The 16,975-nt window shown below is 43.2% G+C and overlaps 2 protein-coding genes across 7 annotated transcripts in view; one reads left to right on the top strand and one right to left on the bottom strand.

The window, feature by feature from the left end:
• Positions 1–16,975, bottom strand: part of LOC134339362 (dedicator of cytokinesis protein 7-like) — a 223,323-nt gene that overhangs the window by 141,694 nt on the left and 64,654 nt on the right. For all 6 annotated transcript variants that reach the window (XM_063035799.1, XM_063035798.1, XM_063035797.1 and 3 more), the window contains exons 8-14: positions 11,219–11,285; positions 9,899–10,048; positions 9,641–9,721; positions 8,068–8,224; positions 6,173–6,297; positions 5,923–6,016; positions 3,922–4,084 (exon numbers count right to left, since the gene is read on the bottom strand). In XM_063035799.1, the coding sequence (XP_062891869.1) occupies positions 3,922–4,084; positions 5,923–6,016; positions 6,173–6,297; positions 8,068–8,224; positions 9,641–9,721; positions 9,899–10,048; positions 11,219–11,285 (837 nt within the window). The remainder of the gene's footprint in view (positions 1–3,921; positions 4,085–5,922; positions 6,017–6,172; positions 6,298–8,067; positions 8,225–9,640; positions 9,722–9,898; positions 10,049–11,218; positions 11,286–16,975) is intronic.
• On the top strand, positions 2,798–3,446 carry LOC134339501 (large ribosomal subunit protein eL18-like). Its single transcript, XM_063036078.1, has one exon. It carries the CDS (start codon positions 2,841–2,843, stop codon positions 3,405–3,407), a length of 567 nt encoding a protein of 188 aa, XP_062892148.1. The 5' UTR covers positions 2,798–2,840; the 3' UTR covers positions 3,408–3,446.

The raw sequence follows: 16,975 nt of genomic DNA on the forward strand, positions 1-16,975 counted from the left end.
GTTCGCCAGAGGTAGAATGTACACCGCTACTAGGATGATGGTGGAAACCACTCTCAGCAGATAAAATGGAGAACAGTTGACCATTAGATGTTCTAGGTTGAATGAGCAGGATTGAGACAGAACCACCCCATATGCGCACCATGATGAGTTAACCATAAAGCATACTCTACCTCTTCTACCTTTAAAAGACTCAGTTGTCTTGTCTTTTTGATAGATAGTGAAACCATTGAGCTGCAGGCTGTGTCCAAAATGGCAGGGGTGAACCATGTTTTCATGAAGCAAAGTGCACACCCATCTGGAACTGCAATCTTGCTCTGAGGCCTTCAATTTTATTTTCCAGAGACTGTACATTCGCTAGCAAGATAGATAGGAATGGGGGTCGAAGGGTTCTGCGTTTCAAATGCACCCGCAGACTGGCTTGCAATCCGTGCTTCCTTTTTCTTAAAAGGGAATTGCACTCACAACCTGAGTCTGCAGTCTTTGAGTATCAATAGATTAAATTTTTTAAATGTCCTAAAACAATGTTGCTTACTGAAGTACCCATGGCTGTGACTGAATTGCAGCTGTGGTAGTCCTAATCAGGAATATCTGATGATTCCCACCAGAGCTGCATGCTAAGAATTGCCACTTGTCAGCGCTATTTTGTTACTTGTGAATTGTCCAGATTTACATATTAATTGGCCACTAAACTTGTCACAGCTAGTTACACTCAATAATTTACAACACTACTGCAATTTTAACTGTTAACCCTTGCGTCATGTACGCAAGTTAACTCTAAGTGACCAAATATCCATCACTATCATTCCATTTCTTCTTTCTGAGTTGTCTGTCACTAGTGCTGACCAATGTCAGTGTGACCTGTGAGTGAAATACAGCTGAAAGATTTTAGGAGGGTAGGTTAGTGGGTGAGGCATAATCCAGCAAGACCTGGCATATGAGCTCAATGGACATGATTAAAAATTCAGCAAGAACACAGAGTTGTTTGAACTGAAGTTGCATATCAATGTGATGCCACTAGAGGGTCCTCAATCCAGACCTCCAAGGACACCTAGTGGCCAAACTCCAGTAGTACCATATTAGAACACAGACTATAAAACACAGGAGCAGAATTAGGCCATTCTGCCCATCCATTCTACTGCACCATTCAATCATGGCTGATATTTTTTCAAAGCCATTTTTCTGCCTTCTCCCTATAATCCTCAATCCTTTTAACATTCAAGAAACTATCAAACTCTAGCTTAACAGAGACATAAGAAATTCTGCAGAAGCTGGAAGTCTTGAGGAACCCACAAAAAAAAAGCTGGACAAACTCAGCAGGTTTATGGAAGGAAATGAACAGATGACACTTCGGCGCAGGACAATTTATCAGGATGAAAGTCAATGTTGTTCGAACTCTGTCTTACATACACCTTGGCCTCCACTGTCCTCTGTGGCATTGAATTCCAAAGCTTCACTGCCCCTTGGCTGAAGAAATTCCTCTTCATCTCAAGTTTTAATGGGACATCCTTTTATTCAGAGGCTGTGCCCTCAGATCCTAGACTCTCCTATTGTTCACTCTAGGCAGGCCTTTTCTACATTTCAATGTGGTTTCACCCCACCCCACCCCACTCCCTGAACTCCATCAAGTCAAACCCCGAACCATCAACCACTCCTGCACTCTTATCTACATGGAGCATCGGACAATTGTTCGCACATGTAGCTGGCTGCATGTCTATTTTGCTCAGTTAAGTAGTGAGTTAGATGGTCATGGGTTCAAGATCTACTTTAGAATTTATGGTACGAAATTCAGATAGATTTCAGTAATAAACAGTCAATGAGCTGAGCAGCAGTTGTGGGGGGGGGGGGGGGAGGACCTGTTGATATTTCAGGTCAAAATCTTGCATCAGGACCAAGAGAGGAGAGAGAAATAGAGAGAAATAGCTGGTATAAAGAGACAGCAGTGGTGGGATAGGAGCCAGAGTTGATGGGAGATTTCACTACAGAAAATAAAGACTTGTATTTAATAAAGGATCTTTCAAAGCTTCAGGATGTCCGTATAATTTATTTCTTTTAAGTGTGGATCCTATTTGTGCATGGTAAATTCCTAGAGTGATTAGATAAGACTTATTTTTCCAAAAAATGGCATTGAAGGATAGATACTGGACTCTGAGAATCTTCCACCAATATGTTAACTCTATCTTGCCGCACATGCGTACTGTCCTGCTGAGCATTTACCATTTCTATTATAAACACTGGACATCATGAGGGGATAGTCTCCAACCCTTCAAAATAACGCTAGAGGATTTTCATGTCCCAAACAGCAACAGGCATCAACTGAAAAATCTCAACAGAAAGACAGAGGAAGTGCTACAAAACAGATACAATGTTAAATCATGCTCTCAGCTCTCCTCTCAGGTGGATGCAAAAGGAGGGGATTGAGCGTATATAAAACACCACTAATAATATTACCCGTTCAAGTTGCTTTTGGGACTTGAACAGACACAAATACACACATTTTTTATAATGGTTAGAATTCAAAAAAATATTTCATCGGCAGTTAAATATTTTAGAAATAAAGCTGAAGAAAATCAAAATAACACCGAACATCTGAAATAGAATTAAAAAATACTGGAAATACTCAGCAGGACAGGCAGCCTTTGTGGAAACAGAAACAGATTTACTGTTTCAGGTTAAAGAACTTCATCAGAATTGGAAAAGAAAGAAAACAACAGTTTTGAGATGTAGAGAAGGTGGGGAACCATGGATAGGACAAAGGGGACATCTCTGACAGAAGAGACAAGGGCTGCCATTGAGATTAAAATTAACTGGTAATGCTCTTCCCGCGACGATGACCGAACAAGATGGGGATCGACATCTGCCACAACAAGGACCGCAAGGTTCGCCGTAAGGAGCCCAAGAGCCAAGACATATACCTCCGCCTGCTGACCAAGCTCTACAGGTTCCTGGCTCGTCGCTCTAACTCCCCATTCAACAAGGTCGTCCTCAAGCGTCTGTTCATGAGCCGCACCAACAGGCCTCCGCTCTCGCTGGCTCGCCTGATCCGTAAGATGAAGCTGCCTGGACGGGAGAACAAGACTGCCGTGGTGGTAGGCGCAGTGACAGACGATGTCCGAACCTGGGATATTGCGAAACTGAAGGTCTGTGCCCTGTGTGTGACAGATGTGGCCAGGCACTGCATCCTGAAGGCAGGAGGGCAGATCATGACCTTCGATCAACTGGCACTGGCTGCTCCCAAGGGTCAGGGCACTGTACTGTTGTCAGGACCTCAGAAGGGACGGAAGGTATACAGACATTTCGGACCGGCTCCAGGAACTCCGCGCAGTCACACCAAGCCTTACATCAGATCCAAGGGCCGCAAGTTCGAAAGGGCAGGAGGGCGCAGAGCCAGCCGAGTATACAAGAACTAAGGCGTTACTCCCCTCCTCTTGTTAAAATAAAGGACTATTTCTGAAAAAAAAATTTTTTTTAAATCAACTGGTAATAAAAAAAGTGGAGACCAAGCAAGAGGGGAGACCTGGCTAGAGGGGGAAAAACATAAGCAAATGAATATAAATGCATTGAAAAAAAGGGAGTTATAGAAGCTGCAGATTAACTACTGTTGAGTGCTTTAAGCATTCATATTACAGAGGGGGGAATTCTTTAATAGATTGTCTTATAGCTCTTTAGGATATTCTTAAATACTTTATGACCACTGAATTACCTGTGATTTGTTCTACAGAAGGGAAACACAATAGATTAGTTGCATTCAGCAAGGTCCTACAAATTTTAAGTAAATGACAAATGCTGTGTTGATGCTGCACTGGTAAACATTAGAGCAACTGTACAACACAAGATCATCAAGATTCTTCTCCTACATGCTCCATTACACTAGAAATGACACAAACCAACTCTCAACTTAATATGAATAAGACTTATTATCACCTGTATGTAGTATATGGGACATAGACCTCTCTTGCTGGAAACTCCAGGATCTCTTTAGTTGGGCGAACTCGTGGATCTGGGTATGGTTTGACGTGTAGCAGCTCGGGAGAGAGACAGTAGTGTGGACTTTCAGGAGCAGGGGATATATCAATCTTTAGTTGAGCTACAAACAGAGTAGAATTATTTCAAAATGTATAGACAAAGCAAAGAAATACACAAAACAAAATGTTTCTTCCCCTTCTTCTGGGGTGAGATTGACGCCAGTTTGCATATGAATGCTGGGGTGGGGGGGGGCGGAATCACAATTTTTTTGCACATGCAACTTCTAAAAACAATGATTATACACTTAATGGCATTTTATTCGTCCGTACACCAGCTCATTAAAAATCAGCCAATCATGTGACAGCAACTCAATACATAAAAGCATGCAGACATGGTCAAGAGGTTCAGCTGTTGTTCAGACCAAACAACAGAATGGAGAATAAATATGCTCCAAGTGACTTTGACTGTGGAATGATTGTTGGTGCCAGATGGGCTGGTTTGAGTATCTCAGAAATTGATCCTGACATTCCTATAAAAATTTCCAATTCAAGCCAAACATTTTAGAGGTTGAAGGAAAATGTGAAATATGTTGCACTATACTTTAGTTCCCAGTGAGTGTATGGGGTGCCCAGGAAGGGGCAGCACCACTGGTGAAAGGGCTTACGTCCGTTCTGGGGCAGCTCACTCACCTTCGGTTCCCTCTGAACACTTAACTCTGACCTGTGGCTCCAAGTAGTTTTTTACATGAGACAGTGGCCACACTCTGGTACACTGCTTTGACAGGCAGGCTAATTCTGGTGAAAGTAGACAGCAGGCCTTGTACCCTGGTGAAAGGGACATGCCTGTCCTAGCATGCAAAGTCAGTTCTGGCAGGCTGGGCGAATGAGATCAATAGTGAGATCCAGCAGACAGGAAGGCGGTTCTGCAGCAGTTCATGGAGAATGAAGGGTATGAAAAGGCAAAGAAGTCATGGTCATCCACTGCAACCAAGTTAGACCCCAATTGTGATGACTACTCATACCACTAGACCCGGCTTCCAAGGTCGCGAGAGTGGAACTGCCCCAGTGCAATAGCTTTCTCACTTTAAAAACTCTCCTGCACAGGTTTCTTCGTGTAGTTCACATCATCACAACTGCATACTTCCGGAAACAACAGACTATTTAATTATCAATCAATTTCCTATTGATTTCAACAGGATTTCATGGACGGGACAAATACCACTCACAGCCAATATGCTGGTAGACCATTTATTTACTCTCAGAATGCAATCTAATCAACCTTATGTTGCCACCTCTCCAGTTCTAAAATCTGCAAGATTCATTCAGTAAGCAGTGATATGTAAATTGCCCAAGAAAGGTTACATCTTGGAAATTTACCAGTGTGGTTTGTACATATAAATATCTAAACACTATTTTAGCTTATTTCGCAAGGATGATATTTAGTGTTAGATATTATACCCAAGTGGTCAAGTGGTTAAGGCGTTCGTCTAGTGATTTGAAGGTCGCTAGTTCGAGCCTTGGCTGAGGCAGTGTATGTGTCCTTGAGCAAGGCACTTAACCACACATTGCTCTGCGACGACACTGGTGCCAAGCTGTATGGGTCCTAATGCCCTTCCCTTGGACAACATCGGTGGCGTGGAGAGGGGAGACCTGCAGCATGGGCAACTGCTGGTCTTCCATACAACCTTGCCCAGGCCTGCTCCCTGGAAACTTTCCAAGGTGCAAATCTATGGTCTCATGAGACTAACGGATGCCTATATTATACCCACAGAGTTTGGATAGGTTGTACAGCAAATTCATTACTTCAAATGTAAACACAGTCAAACCGGTACTGAGCACAGCTATATAATAATGCTAGGATCAGCAAAAAAGGAAAACAGCAAATGTGCATTTCTTCATTATAGAAAGCCAGTATAGTTACTTATTCCACCTTCTGATGCTTCAGCGCTGGGTGAGTTACCTGTCACTGGGCGCAATCTCCTCAGAACAGAAGAGGGTCTCCTCATGTCTGCTAGAAACTTGTACAAGTCTTCGTCACTTAAACGGTCCCCTTCCTGATGAAACAAGGAGAGTGGTACATCAAACCCTGAGCTTGAGAATGCTTCATTGTTAGACAACGATTGAAAAGCATAATTATCTTGGAATCCAGTCACTGAACACGATAAGGAATATTTCTTTTGTGAGTTGCTTACTTTAACTTGATTAGTTACCTGTTTGAAGAAGTTTGTGACAGTCAGAGTAGCTGGCCGAAAGTTGGTATAGTTGCAGGCGTCATCTCCAAGGCTCATTCTTTCAAATGTCCTCTTCTTCCGGTCTGTCCATGTACCCTTTCTCTCTAGAAACAATACAAGAGTAAAATGATAACATGGCTACTATGGCTTTCATGCAATTTGCTCCAATTATCAAATGTAAAATGATAACAATCACAATCACTGGGTGGTTTGCGTCAGTGCTTTAGTTAGAGCTCTTAAAGCTTTACAAGTAGAGTTATTTTTAGATACAACGTTTTAGTGTCTGCTCTAATTCCCATTTTAATGAAGCAGTTCCTGCTTTTTTGAACTACCTTGCAGGAAGGTATGAGAAGGAATTTCTGTACCAAGAGGCTGGTGAATCAGAGGAATTCATTGCCACAGACAACTGTGGAGGCCAAGTCATTGGGTATATTTAAAGTGGAGATCGATAGCTTCTTGATTAACAAAGGTGTCAGGTTATGGGGAAAAGGCAGAATAGGGTTGAGAGTGAAAACCAATTAATCAACTATGATTAAATGGCTTTGCAAACTTGACAGGCGAATAGACCAATTCTTCTCCTATGTCTTATGATGGTCCCATATCACAGCAATTTTGCTGCTTTGGATTTATGGATGGAAGAAGCTGTCAGTTCACAGAATCTGCTGTAGAATGTGAATACTAAACTGGTGTAAGTCCAGCCATTTTATTGGTCTGTACTGGGGAAGCAATAGTCACAATTAAATCGTTCAGCTTCTGCTGACCAGAGAACATAACTTAAGCAAGTTTTTGGGAAACTAAGAGAAAATGGTAATCCCAGAAATAATTCTTGTGTTCAAATTATTCAAATGTCCTCGCCAGCCCTCTTACTTTAATCTCCTTGAAATATTTTGATATTTGGATTATTCTATTTCCGATCTCTTGCAATCTAATTTTACTTTTTTCTCTAGTAATAACCCTTCCTTAAGCAGTCCATTCTTGAAGGGTCTTGGCCCGAAACATCGACTGTACTTTTTTCCATAGATGTTGCCTGGCCTGTTGAGTTCCTCCAGCATTTTGTGCATGTTGCTCGAAGCAATGAGATTCTTTTCCTAAACCATCCTGCTGGATTCATCTCTGTCTCCTTCTGACATCCCTTAATATTATTTCCTTACATTGGAAATCAGAATTCATTAAGTTCTGGATTGTTTATGAATTAAACCAGCACTATCTAGGTTAGATTTAACCTAGACAGAATGAATGACATAATGATCCAACAGTAATCCTCCCCAAGGGGAGTTGCAAACTCAGATTCGGACAAGACCCTAACACATTTTCCTGCTGCCTTGTGTCAAATTTTGTCATTAAAGCATTGAACCATCTTAGTTCATTGAAAAAGTTGAAGGTGCAATATAAAATGCAAAATATACCTTAAAAGTCTGTTTCTTCAGTAAGACATATTGCTGATCTGATCATAAGACAATAGGACATAGGAACAGAACTAGATCATTCAGCTCATCACCTCTGCACTGTCATTCCATTATGCCTGACTATTCCTCTCAAACCCATTCTCCTGCCTTACCATAACCTTTGACACCCTTACTAATCAAGAACTCATCAACATCTGCTTTAAATATACCCAATGACTTGGCTTCCACAGCTGTCTTTGGCAATGAATTCCATAGATTCAGTACCCTCTAGCTAAAGAACTTCCTCCTTATTTCTATTCTGAAGGGATGTCCTTCTACTCTGAGACTGTGCCCTCTGGCCCTCACATCCACTCTGTCTAGGTGTTTTAATATTTGATATGACACCCCCCCCCTGATTTTCTAAAATCCAGGGAGCATGGATGTAATAAGCATCAAAGTACACTTATTTGAGAGGAAGCATTATCTCACCACTTTCTGAGTCAGAGGAGTCACGTTCCAGGCTCCCGGCACTGTTCACTATGTTCATGAGGTGGATAGCAGTCCATGCAAAGGGCATCCGGAACTTGCCCAATCTGTTGCAGAAGTGCTCTGCTTGATTCTTCAGTTTTTCTACCTTCTCCTTATGCTAGGGACAGTAATGTAAACAAGGAAAACAACGTTCATAATCTTTTTCCCAATCTGCACAGCGAGAGAAGGAAGATCAAGGGGAAAAGAAAGACAGGGATGAAGAAATGAACTTGCATAAGTGACAGAGTGAGACAAGTGATTATTTCACATAGCAGTATATTCTTGGAAGTATCTCACTTATGCTGTTAAGTTAAATACACATCTGTTACATTCACAACAATTCTCAAAGGAAGGATTCAGATAAATATTACCAAATAAATAAAACGGCAGCAGTGTAGCAGTTAGCATAATCACTTTACACCGCCAGCAATCACTGATTGGGCTGTGATTCCGGCAGCTGTCTGTATGGAACTTGTACGTTCTCCCTGTGAGCCCATGGGTTTCCTCTGAGTGCTCCCATTTCCTCCCACATTTCAAAGAGGTACAATTAGGGCTTGGGTTAGTGAGTTCTGGGCATGCTACATTGGTGTCGGAAGTGTGGTGATACTTGTGGACTGGCCCCAGCACAATCCTCAGTGATCTGAATTGACACAAATGATACACTTCACTGTACGTTTCGAAGTACATGCAACAAATAAAGCTAATCTTTAGAATCTCTTTGATTGCTTATTCTGCTTCTAGTTAATAGTTACAGAAGAATATTGACCAGGACACCAAAAGAACTTCATGCTCCCTATGAATAATATCATGGAATCTTTATAGTTCGGCTAAACTGTTGGAGCAGATTGGTGAGAAGTTGATGTCTAACAATGCACTCCCTTCACTCTCCGCTTTCCACAGGAATTGCTCCCTTCATGATTCCCTTTCGTCCCTCCTGGCACATATCCCTGCAAGTGACAGGAGTGCTACATTTTCTCATTTTCCTTACTCCCTCACATCCATTCAAGGCCCCAAACACTCCTGCCTGGTGAAGCAACACTTCACCTATGAATCTATTTGGGTCATCTACTGTAATCAGTGCTCCAAAGTGGCCTCCTTTACATGCTGAAACGTGGTGTAAACTGGGGGCATCGCATGGTCTAAAGGGATTCTGTTCTGAATGGATTTCTTTGCGTTCTGAGGCTGTGTCCTCTTATCCTAGACTAATGGAAACATCTTCTCCATGTCCACTCTGTCTATTACGAGAGAGAGTAGACCCTCTCCAATGCCACCACATCCTTTCTTAGGTAAGGGGCCCAAAACCATTCATTATACCCCAACTGTGGTTTGACCAATGCCTTATAAAGCCTCTGCATTACATCCTTGCTTTTATATTCTAGTCCCTTTAAAATGAAAGCTTACATTGCATTTGCCTTCCTTACTACCAACTCAACCTGCAAGTTAATCTTCAGGGAATCCCGCACTGACTCCCAAGTCCCTTTGCACCTCTGATTTCTGAATTTACTGTCTGTTTAGAAAATAATTCCCTCCTCACCTTAGTAGAATCAGATTCCTTCATAACCATGTAGGGTTCAGCGCATTCCCCAATGTCACCCTGCTGCAGAACTTTTTCAAGCTGTATTGGAAAGAATGATTGTGCACTAAATGAAGATTGTTCTATACTAAATACACCGAATTTAGCAATGACAATGAGCATGAATATTTGTTAATGATAAGTATATAACAAGTTGAAATCCAAATCCAAAAAAGGGTTAATAAATGAGGATACTTCACAGGGAAATTCAGTTCTTACCTTAATTACCAGGAATATGTCAGTGGAAGGATAAGTGATGGAGAAGATGGTAGACCTGGCCAATGTTGAGATGGCAGCGTGGGGATTATGAGGCCGGAGAAGGGCTTTCATTTGATCAGAATTCAAATCAAAGTAGAAGTTTTCTGAGATCTACAGCAAATGGCAGGAATAACATCATTAGTTTAATCAAAACAATTTGACAGCTGCATGTCTAAACCTAGATCACAGCTGGAAAGAATTGGAGTTGGTTTATTATTATCACATGTACCAAGCTGAAGTGAAATGCATATCTTGTACAGGTAGTACAAGGTGAAAAAATATCAATGCATAATCAAGTGTAACAGTTACAGAGAAAATGTAGTACAAGTAGTTAATGAGCAGGAGGATCACAATGAGGTAAGTTGCTAGGTTAAGAGTCCATCTTATTGTGCTAGGGAACCATTCAAAAGATTTATAAGAGTGGGACAGAAGCAATCCTTGAGACTGGTGGTATTTCATTTTTATTTGGAGATTTTAAGTTATGTTTCCATAGAACAATAGGAACAATTTTGGTTACTATTACAATTGGGATATGCAACGGTGTAAAATTCCTGATCTAAACTCAGATCTATGATGACAACTGCATCACATAATTCCTCTGGGAATCCGAGGTTATGAATGTTACATATACAGTTTCCACATTTGGCTGGACATTGACATCTGCCAGGCTTGTTTATAGTAAGCTTCTGCAGCAGCACGGTCCACAGCTGGTTAGTCTCCAGTGTGACCAAAATTTTAAGTCAGAACTTCATGGGTTCAAGTCCCTTCCCAGAAAATAGAGCTCAAAATTAAAACTGACAATCTAAACTGAGAGAGACTGCTTTGCTGGAGGCACTGATAACAAACCAAGCAGAAGTTACAATAGTCTAAACGCAAGGACAGCTTCTATCCAGCTGTTATAAGACTACAGAAGTCCCTTGTGTGATATTAGAGACTCTTGGCCTCACATCATGGTCTTGCGCCTTACTGTCTTCCTACACTGCACTTTCTCTATAACCATAACAATTTATTCTACACTCTGATAGTATAACACCCTTGTACTATATCAATACACTGTTGTAATAAAATTATCTGTTTAGATGACAGGAAAAACAAAGTTTTCACTGTCCTTCAGTACATAATAATAAACTCATTGAGCAAAGTTAATTTAAATATTTTTAGATCTTCGCCATTGTCGTTTTTCTCTCACCCCACCAATTTCCTCCAAAACCAGAATGACATCTATATTGATGCAAAAACGTAACTATATATACATAAAGGATTTTATTTTCAGTCACCAACCTTTTTCTTTTCCTTCACGTCGTACAAAGCAAGAACTCCAAATATTGGCTCAATTTCAATTTCAAACCTTTGAAAAAAGAGCAGAACACAGAAATGGACTTTGGTAGTAGAAATAAATGTGCAGACTATTTTCTAAACGGGAAGAAAATCCAGGAATCTGAGATGCAGAGGGACTTGGGAGTCGTTGTGCAGAACATCCTGAAGGTTAACTTGCAGGTTGAGTCAGTGGTGAGGAAGGCAAATGCCATGTTAGCATTCATTTCAAGAGGTCTAGGATACAAGAGCAAGGATGTGATACTGAGGCTTTATAAGGCACTGAAGAGGCCTCACCTTGAGTATTCTAAACAGTTTTGGGCCCCTTATCTCAGAAAAGATGTGCTAGCATTGGAGAGGGTCCAGAGGAGGTTCACAAGGATGACTCCAGGAATGAAAGGGTTGTCATATGAGAAACGTTTGATGGCTCTGGGTCTATACTCGCTGGAATTCAGAAGGATGAGGGAGGATCTCTTTGAAACCTTCCGAATTTTGAAAGGCCTAGACAGAGTAGATGTGGAAAGGCTGCTTCCCATGGTGGGAGAGTCTAGGACAAGAGGGTACAGCCCACAGCTTCAGGATAGAGGGGCGCCCTTTCAAAGCCAAGAGGCAGAGAAATTTCTCTAGACAAAGGGTGGTGAATTTGTGGAATTTGTTGCCACATGCAGCTGTGGAGGCCAGGTCATTGTGTGTATTTAAGGCAAAGATTGATAGGTTCTTGATTGGACATGGCATCAAAGGTTACGGGTAGAAGGCTAGGAATTGGGGTTGAGGAGATAAAAAAAAAGGATCAGCCATGATTGAATGGTGGAGCAGACTCAATGGGCCAGATGGCCTAATTCTGCTCCTATGTCTTATGGTCTTAAATCAGAGTAAGGAAGAAGATCTTTTGCTACATCATACAGATCTATCTTGATATTTTGGAATATCGGTTATCTGAGAAAGCGAGTGAGCGTGTGCAGCAAATGAATAAGAACCAGATGAAACATCAACAAACCAACAATACATTGAAGACAATGTACTATGTTGTGACTCCATTGTACAACATGTTATTATCCTGAACAGCAGACAAAACATTCTTTATAGTTTACTGTTAGGTATGCTAACTGGATTCTTACAAAACCTACAAGCCATGTAATTCTGATTGCAGACTGCAACCTATTCAATCTCAACTCAAAAAGAATCTGATTCCTGCCCTTCCATAACTACCTGCCATATTCACTGCTTCTCACTGACCCAGGAAAAAAGGGCTTTGAGCAATCTCATTCTTATTTCTGGAGTGTTCGAAATTCAAGGTTGGCTAATATTTGCTAGCAATCCCATTCCAAATGGGAAAGGGAATTGTCACTGGCTGTTCTTCTGAGAATAGGTATTAGCCATAACCTTAAAATAGATAGAAACATTAACATTCACCTCAGCTAATCTACAACTTTCCAAGAGTAACACACATAAAATGCTGGAGGAACTCAGCTGGCCAGGCTTTATTCCATAGCTGGCCGGTTGAGTTCCTCCAGCATCGTGTGCGTGTGTTGTTCGGATTTCCAGCATGTGCAGATTTTTTCTGTTTGTGCTTTCCCGAGAAATTGACAATAGGCACCAAAAATTGAAACCCATTCATCTTTAAATCCTTCAACCCAGCTCTGCAGTGACCAAGGGAAACAAAGAGCTTCACTGGAAATTGTGCAAGAGAATGGCAATACTAAAAGGAAGAACAAGTAATAGTAGGAATGCTTGACCCATGCAGGGGAAAAGGAGGGTCATTATTCATACAGTCCAAAGTAGCTTATATGAGTTAAAAAATAACTTATCAGACTCCAAATCATTTACAATCCAGCAGCTTCAGCAAGCAGGTGCATGCATGTTGGTCAAGGATGTGACTGTGTTCAGCCACAACCATTCACACTCAAAGTTCAAAGTAAATTTATTATCAAAGTAGGTATATGTCACTATATACTACCCTGAGGTTCATTTTCAGGTATTCACAGTCTTCCAGCAAGATGGCAGTGTGCTCAGACGGAGTAGCCATTCCCAGTCCAATCAAAGGTGTAGTTTTCACCTTATACATCTTTTTTTATGATTGCAAGTCACTACTGCATACCAAGAACTTCAAGTATTGCAGGACTAGCCCATCAGCAAGTTACTCAATGGCATTGGAGTTGGACTTGCATACCATTGTTAGCTGTCACCTGTACCTGGATCTGTCATGTACTGGTGGGTGGTGTGCAGTGCGTATGATTATCTTGGACATTTTCATTGTGGTCAGAAGACTCTGTTGGATATTGGTAACATAAAATACTGCAAGAATAGTTCACCGGTTTATTGGAAAGAGCAACAATGGGGGAGCTGCTTTGCCCCTGTTGTGGCGAGGACTAGCCTGTTGCAGCAGAGCAGGGGAAGGGGTGTGTCAGAGCCTCTGTGGAGTGTGCTGGAATCCATATCTGGGTTGGAGGCTGGCGCCCCCCTCCCCCCATCGCTGCTGCCCCCATGTTTGCTCCGTGGAAGAACAAGATGGATCAGGACAACTTACCGTTAATCTTACAGTCATGCCACTCAGGGATCTGCGTTATATTATTTTTTCTTTGCGACTTGTTATGTTCTACCTGATGTGGTTTGTTACTTTACTTCTAATTACTAAGTCTCACTGCTTACTTGCAAGTTCGCAGCTTGTTGTTCGCAGTTGTTGATTATTTAGTATTGTATTTTTAAGCAGTCAGCAGGTTGGCTACTTTATATTGTTTGTACATTTCATTTAGTCGCTAGTAATCAGAAGCACTTTGCTAGGTCGAAGGAATTTCAATCAATATTTGAATTTACCTTTCATGAGAACACCAAGAAGTACTGTCTTTTTACATCAGCTCCTTGCATACTGTAACATATTAGTGAACAAAAACAACAGGAATTCTGCAGATGCTGGAAATTCAAGCAACACACATAAAAGTTGCTGGTGAATGCAGCAGGCCAGGCAGTATCTCTAGGAAGAGGTGCAGTCGACGTTTCAGGCCGAGACCCTTCGTCAGGACTAATTGAAGGAAGAGTGAGTAAGGGATTTGAAAGTGGGAGGGGGAGGGGGAGATGCAAAATGATAGGAGAAGACAGGAGGGGGAGGGATAGAGCCGAGAGCTGGACAGGTGATTGGTAAAAGGGATACGAGAGGATCATGGGACAGGAGGTCCGGGAGAAAGGTTGGGGGGGGGGACCCAAAGGATGGGCAAGGGGTATATTCAGAGGGAGAGAGGGAGAAAAAGGAGAGTGAGAGAAAGAATGTGTGTATAAAAATAAGTAACAGATGGGGTACGAGGGGGAGGTGGGGCATTAGCGGAAGTTAGAGAAGTCAATGTTCATGCCATCAGGTTGGAGGCTACCCAGACGGAATATAAGGTGTTGTTCCTCCAACCTGAGTGTGGCTTCACCTTTACAGTAGAGGAGGCCGTGAATAGACATGTCAGAATGGGAATGGGATGCGGAATTAAAATGTGTGGCCACTGGGAGATCCTGCTTTCTCTGGCGGACAGAGCGTAGATGTTCAGCAAAGCGGTCTCCCAGTCTGCGTCGGGTCTCGCCAATATATAAAAGGCCACATCGGGAGCACTGGACGCAGTATATCACCCCAGCCGACTCACAGGTGAAGTGTCGCCTCACCTGGAAGGACTGTTTGGGGCCCTGAATGGTGGTAAGGGAGGAAGTGTAAGGGCATATGTAGCACTTGTTCCGCTTACACGGGTAAGTGCCAGGAGGGAGATCAGTGGGGAGGGATGGGGGGGACGAATGGACAAGGGAGTTGCGTAGGGAGCGATCCCTGCGGAATGTGGGGGGGGGGAGGGAAAGATGTGCTTAGTGGTGGGATCCCGTTGCAGGTGGCGGAAGTTACGGAGAATAATATGTTGGACCCGGAGGCTGGTGGGGTGGTAGGTGAGGACCAGGGGAACCCTATTCCCAGTGGGGTGGCAGGAGGATGGAGTGAGAGCAGATGTACGTGAAATGGGGGAGATGCGTTTAAGAGCAGAGTTGATAGTGGAGGAAGGGAAGCCCCTTTCTTTAAAAAAGGAAGACATCTCCCTCGTCCTAGAATGAAAAGCCTCATCCTGACAGCAGATGCGGCGGAGACGGAGGAATTGCGAGAAGGGGATGGCGTTTTTGCAAGAGACAGGGTGAGAAGAGGAATAGTCCAGATAGCTGTGAGAGTCAGTAGGCTTATAGTAGACATCAGTGGATAAGCTGTCTCCAGAGACAGAGACAGAAAGATCTAGAAAGGGGAGGGAGGTGTCGGAAATGGACCAGGTAAACTTGAGGGCAGGGTGAAAGTTGGAGGCAAAGTTAATAAAGTCAACGAGCTCTGCATGCGTGCAGGAAGCAGCGCCAATGCAGTCGTCGATGTAGCAAAGGAAAAGTGGGGGACAGATACCAGAATAGGCACGGAACATAGATTGTTCCACAAAGCCAACAAAAAGGCAGGCATAGCTAGGACCCATACGGGTGCCCATAGCTACACCTTTAGTTTGGAGGAAGTGGAAGGAGCCAAAGGAGAAATTATTAAGAGTAAGGACTAATTCCGCTAGACGGAGCAGAGTGGTGGTAGAGGGGAACTGATTAGGTCTGGAATCCAAAAAGAAGCGCAGAGCTTTGAGATGTCTTCCTTTTTTAAAGAAAGGGGCTTCCCTTCCTCCACTATCAACTCTGCTCTTAAACGCATCTCCCCCATTTCACGTACATCTGCTCTCACTCCACCTTCCCGCCACCCCACTAGGAATAGGGTTCCCCTGGTCCTCACCTACCACCCCACCAGCCTCCGGGTCCAACATATTATTCTCTGTAACTTCCGCCACCTCCAACGGGATCCCACCACTAAGCACATCTTTCCCTTCCCCCCTCTGTCTGCATTCCGCAGGGATCGCTCCCTACGCAACTCCCTTGTCCATTCGTCCCCCCCATCCCTCCCCACTGATCTCCCTCCTGGCACTTATCCGTGTAAGCAGAACAAGTGCTACACATGCCCTTACACTTCCTCCCTTACCACCATTCAGGGCCCCAAACAGTCCTTCCAGGTGAGGCATCACTTCACCTGTGAGTCGACTGGAGTGATATACTGCGTCCGGTGCTCCCGATGTGGCCTTTTATATATTGGCGAGACCCGACGCAGACTGGGAGACCGCTTTGCTGAACATCTACGCTCTGTCCGCCAGAGAAAGCAGGATCTCCCAGTGGCCACACATTTTAATTCCATATCCCATTCCCATTCTGACATGTCTATCCACGGCCTCCTCTACTGTAAAGATGAAGCCACACTCAGGTTGGAGGAACAACACCTTATATTCCGTCTGGGTAGCCTCCAACCTGATGGCATGAACATTGACTTCTCTAACTTCCGCTAATGCCCCACCTTCCCCTCGTACCCCATCTGTTACTTATTTTTATACACACATTCTTTCTCTCACTCTCCTTTTTCTCCCTCTGTCCCTCTGAATATACCCCTTGCCAATCCTCTGGGTCTCCCCCCCCCCTTGTTTTTCTTCCCGGACCTCCTATCCCATGATCCTCTCGTATCCCTTTTGCCTATCACCTGTCCAGCTCTTGGCTGCATCCCTCCCCCTCCTGTCTTCTCCTATCATTTTGGATCTCCCCTTCCCCCTCCAACTTTCAAATCCCTTACTCACTCTTCCTTCAGTTAGTCCTGACGAAGGGTCTCGGCCTGAAACGTCAACTGCACCTCTTCCTAGAGATGCTGCC

The sequence above is a fragment of the Mobula hypostoma genome, chromosome 29 (assembly GCF_963921235.1).
Source record: "Mobula hypostoma chromosome 29, sMobHyp1.1, whole genome shotgun sequence".
In the NCBI taxonomy this organism is placed as follows: Eukaryota; Metazoa; Chordata; class Chondrichthyes; order Myliobatiformes; family Myliobatidae; genus Mobula; species Mobula hypostoma.

Excerpts from the sequence above, each read along its gene's own strand:
- LOC134339501 (XM_063036078.1), top strand. The coding sequence starts at position 2,841 with ATGGGGATCGACATCTGCCACAACAAGGACCGCAAGGTTCGCCGTAAG.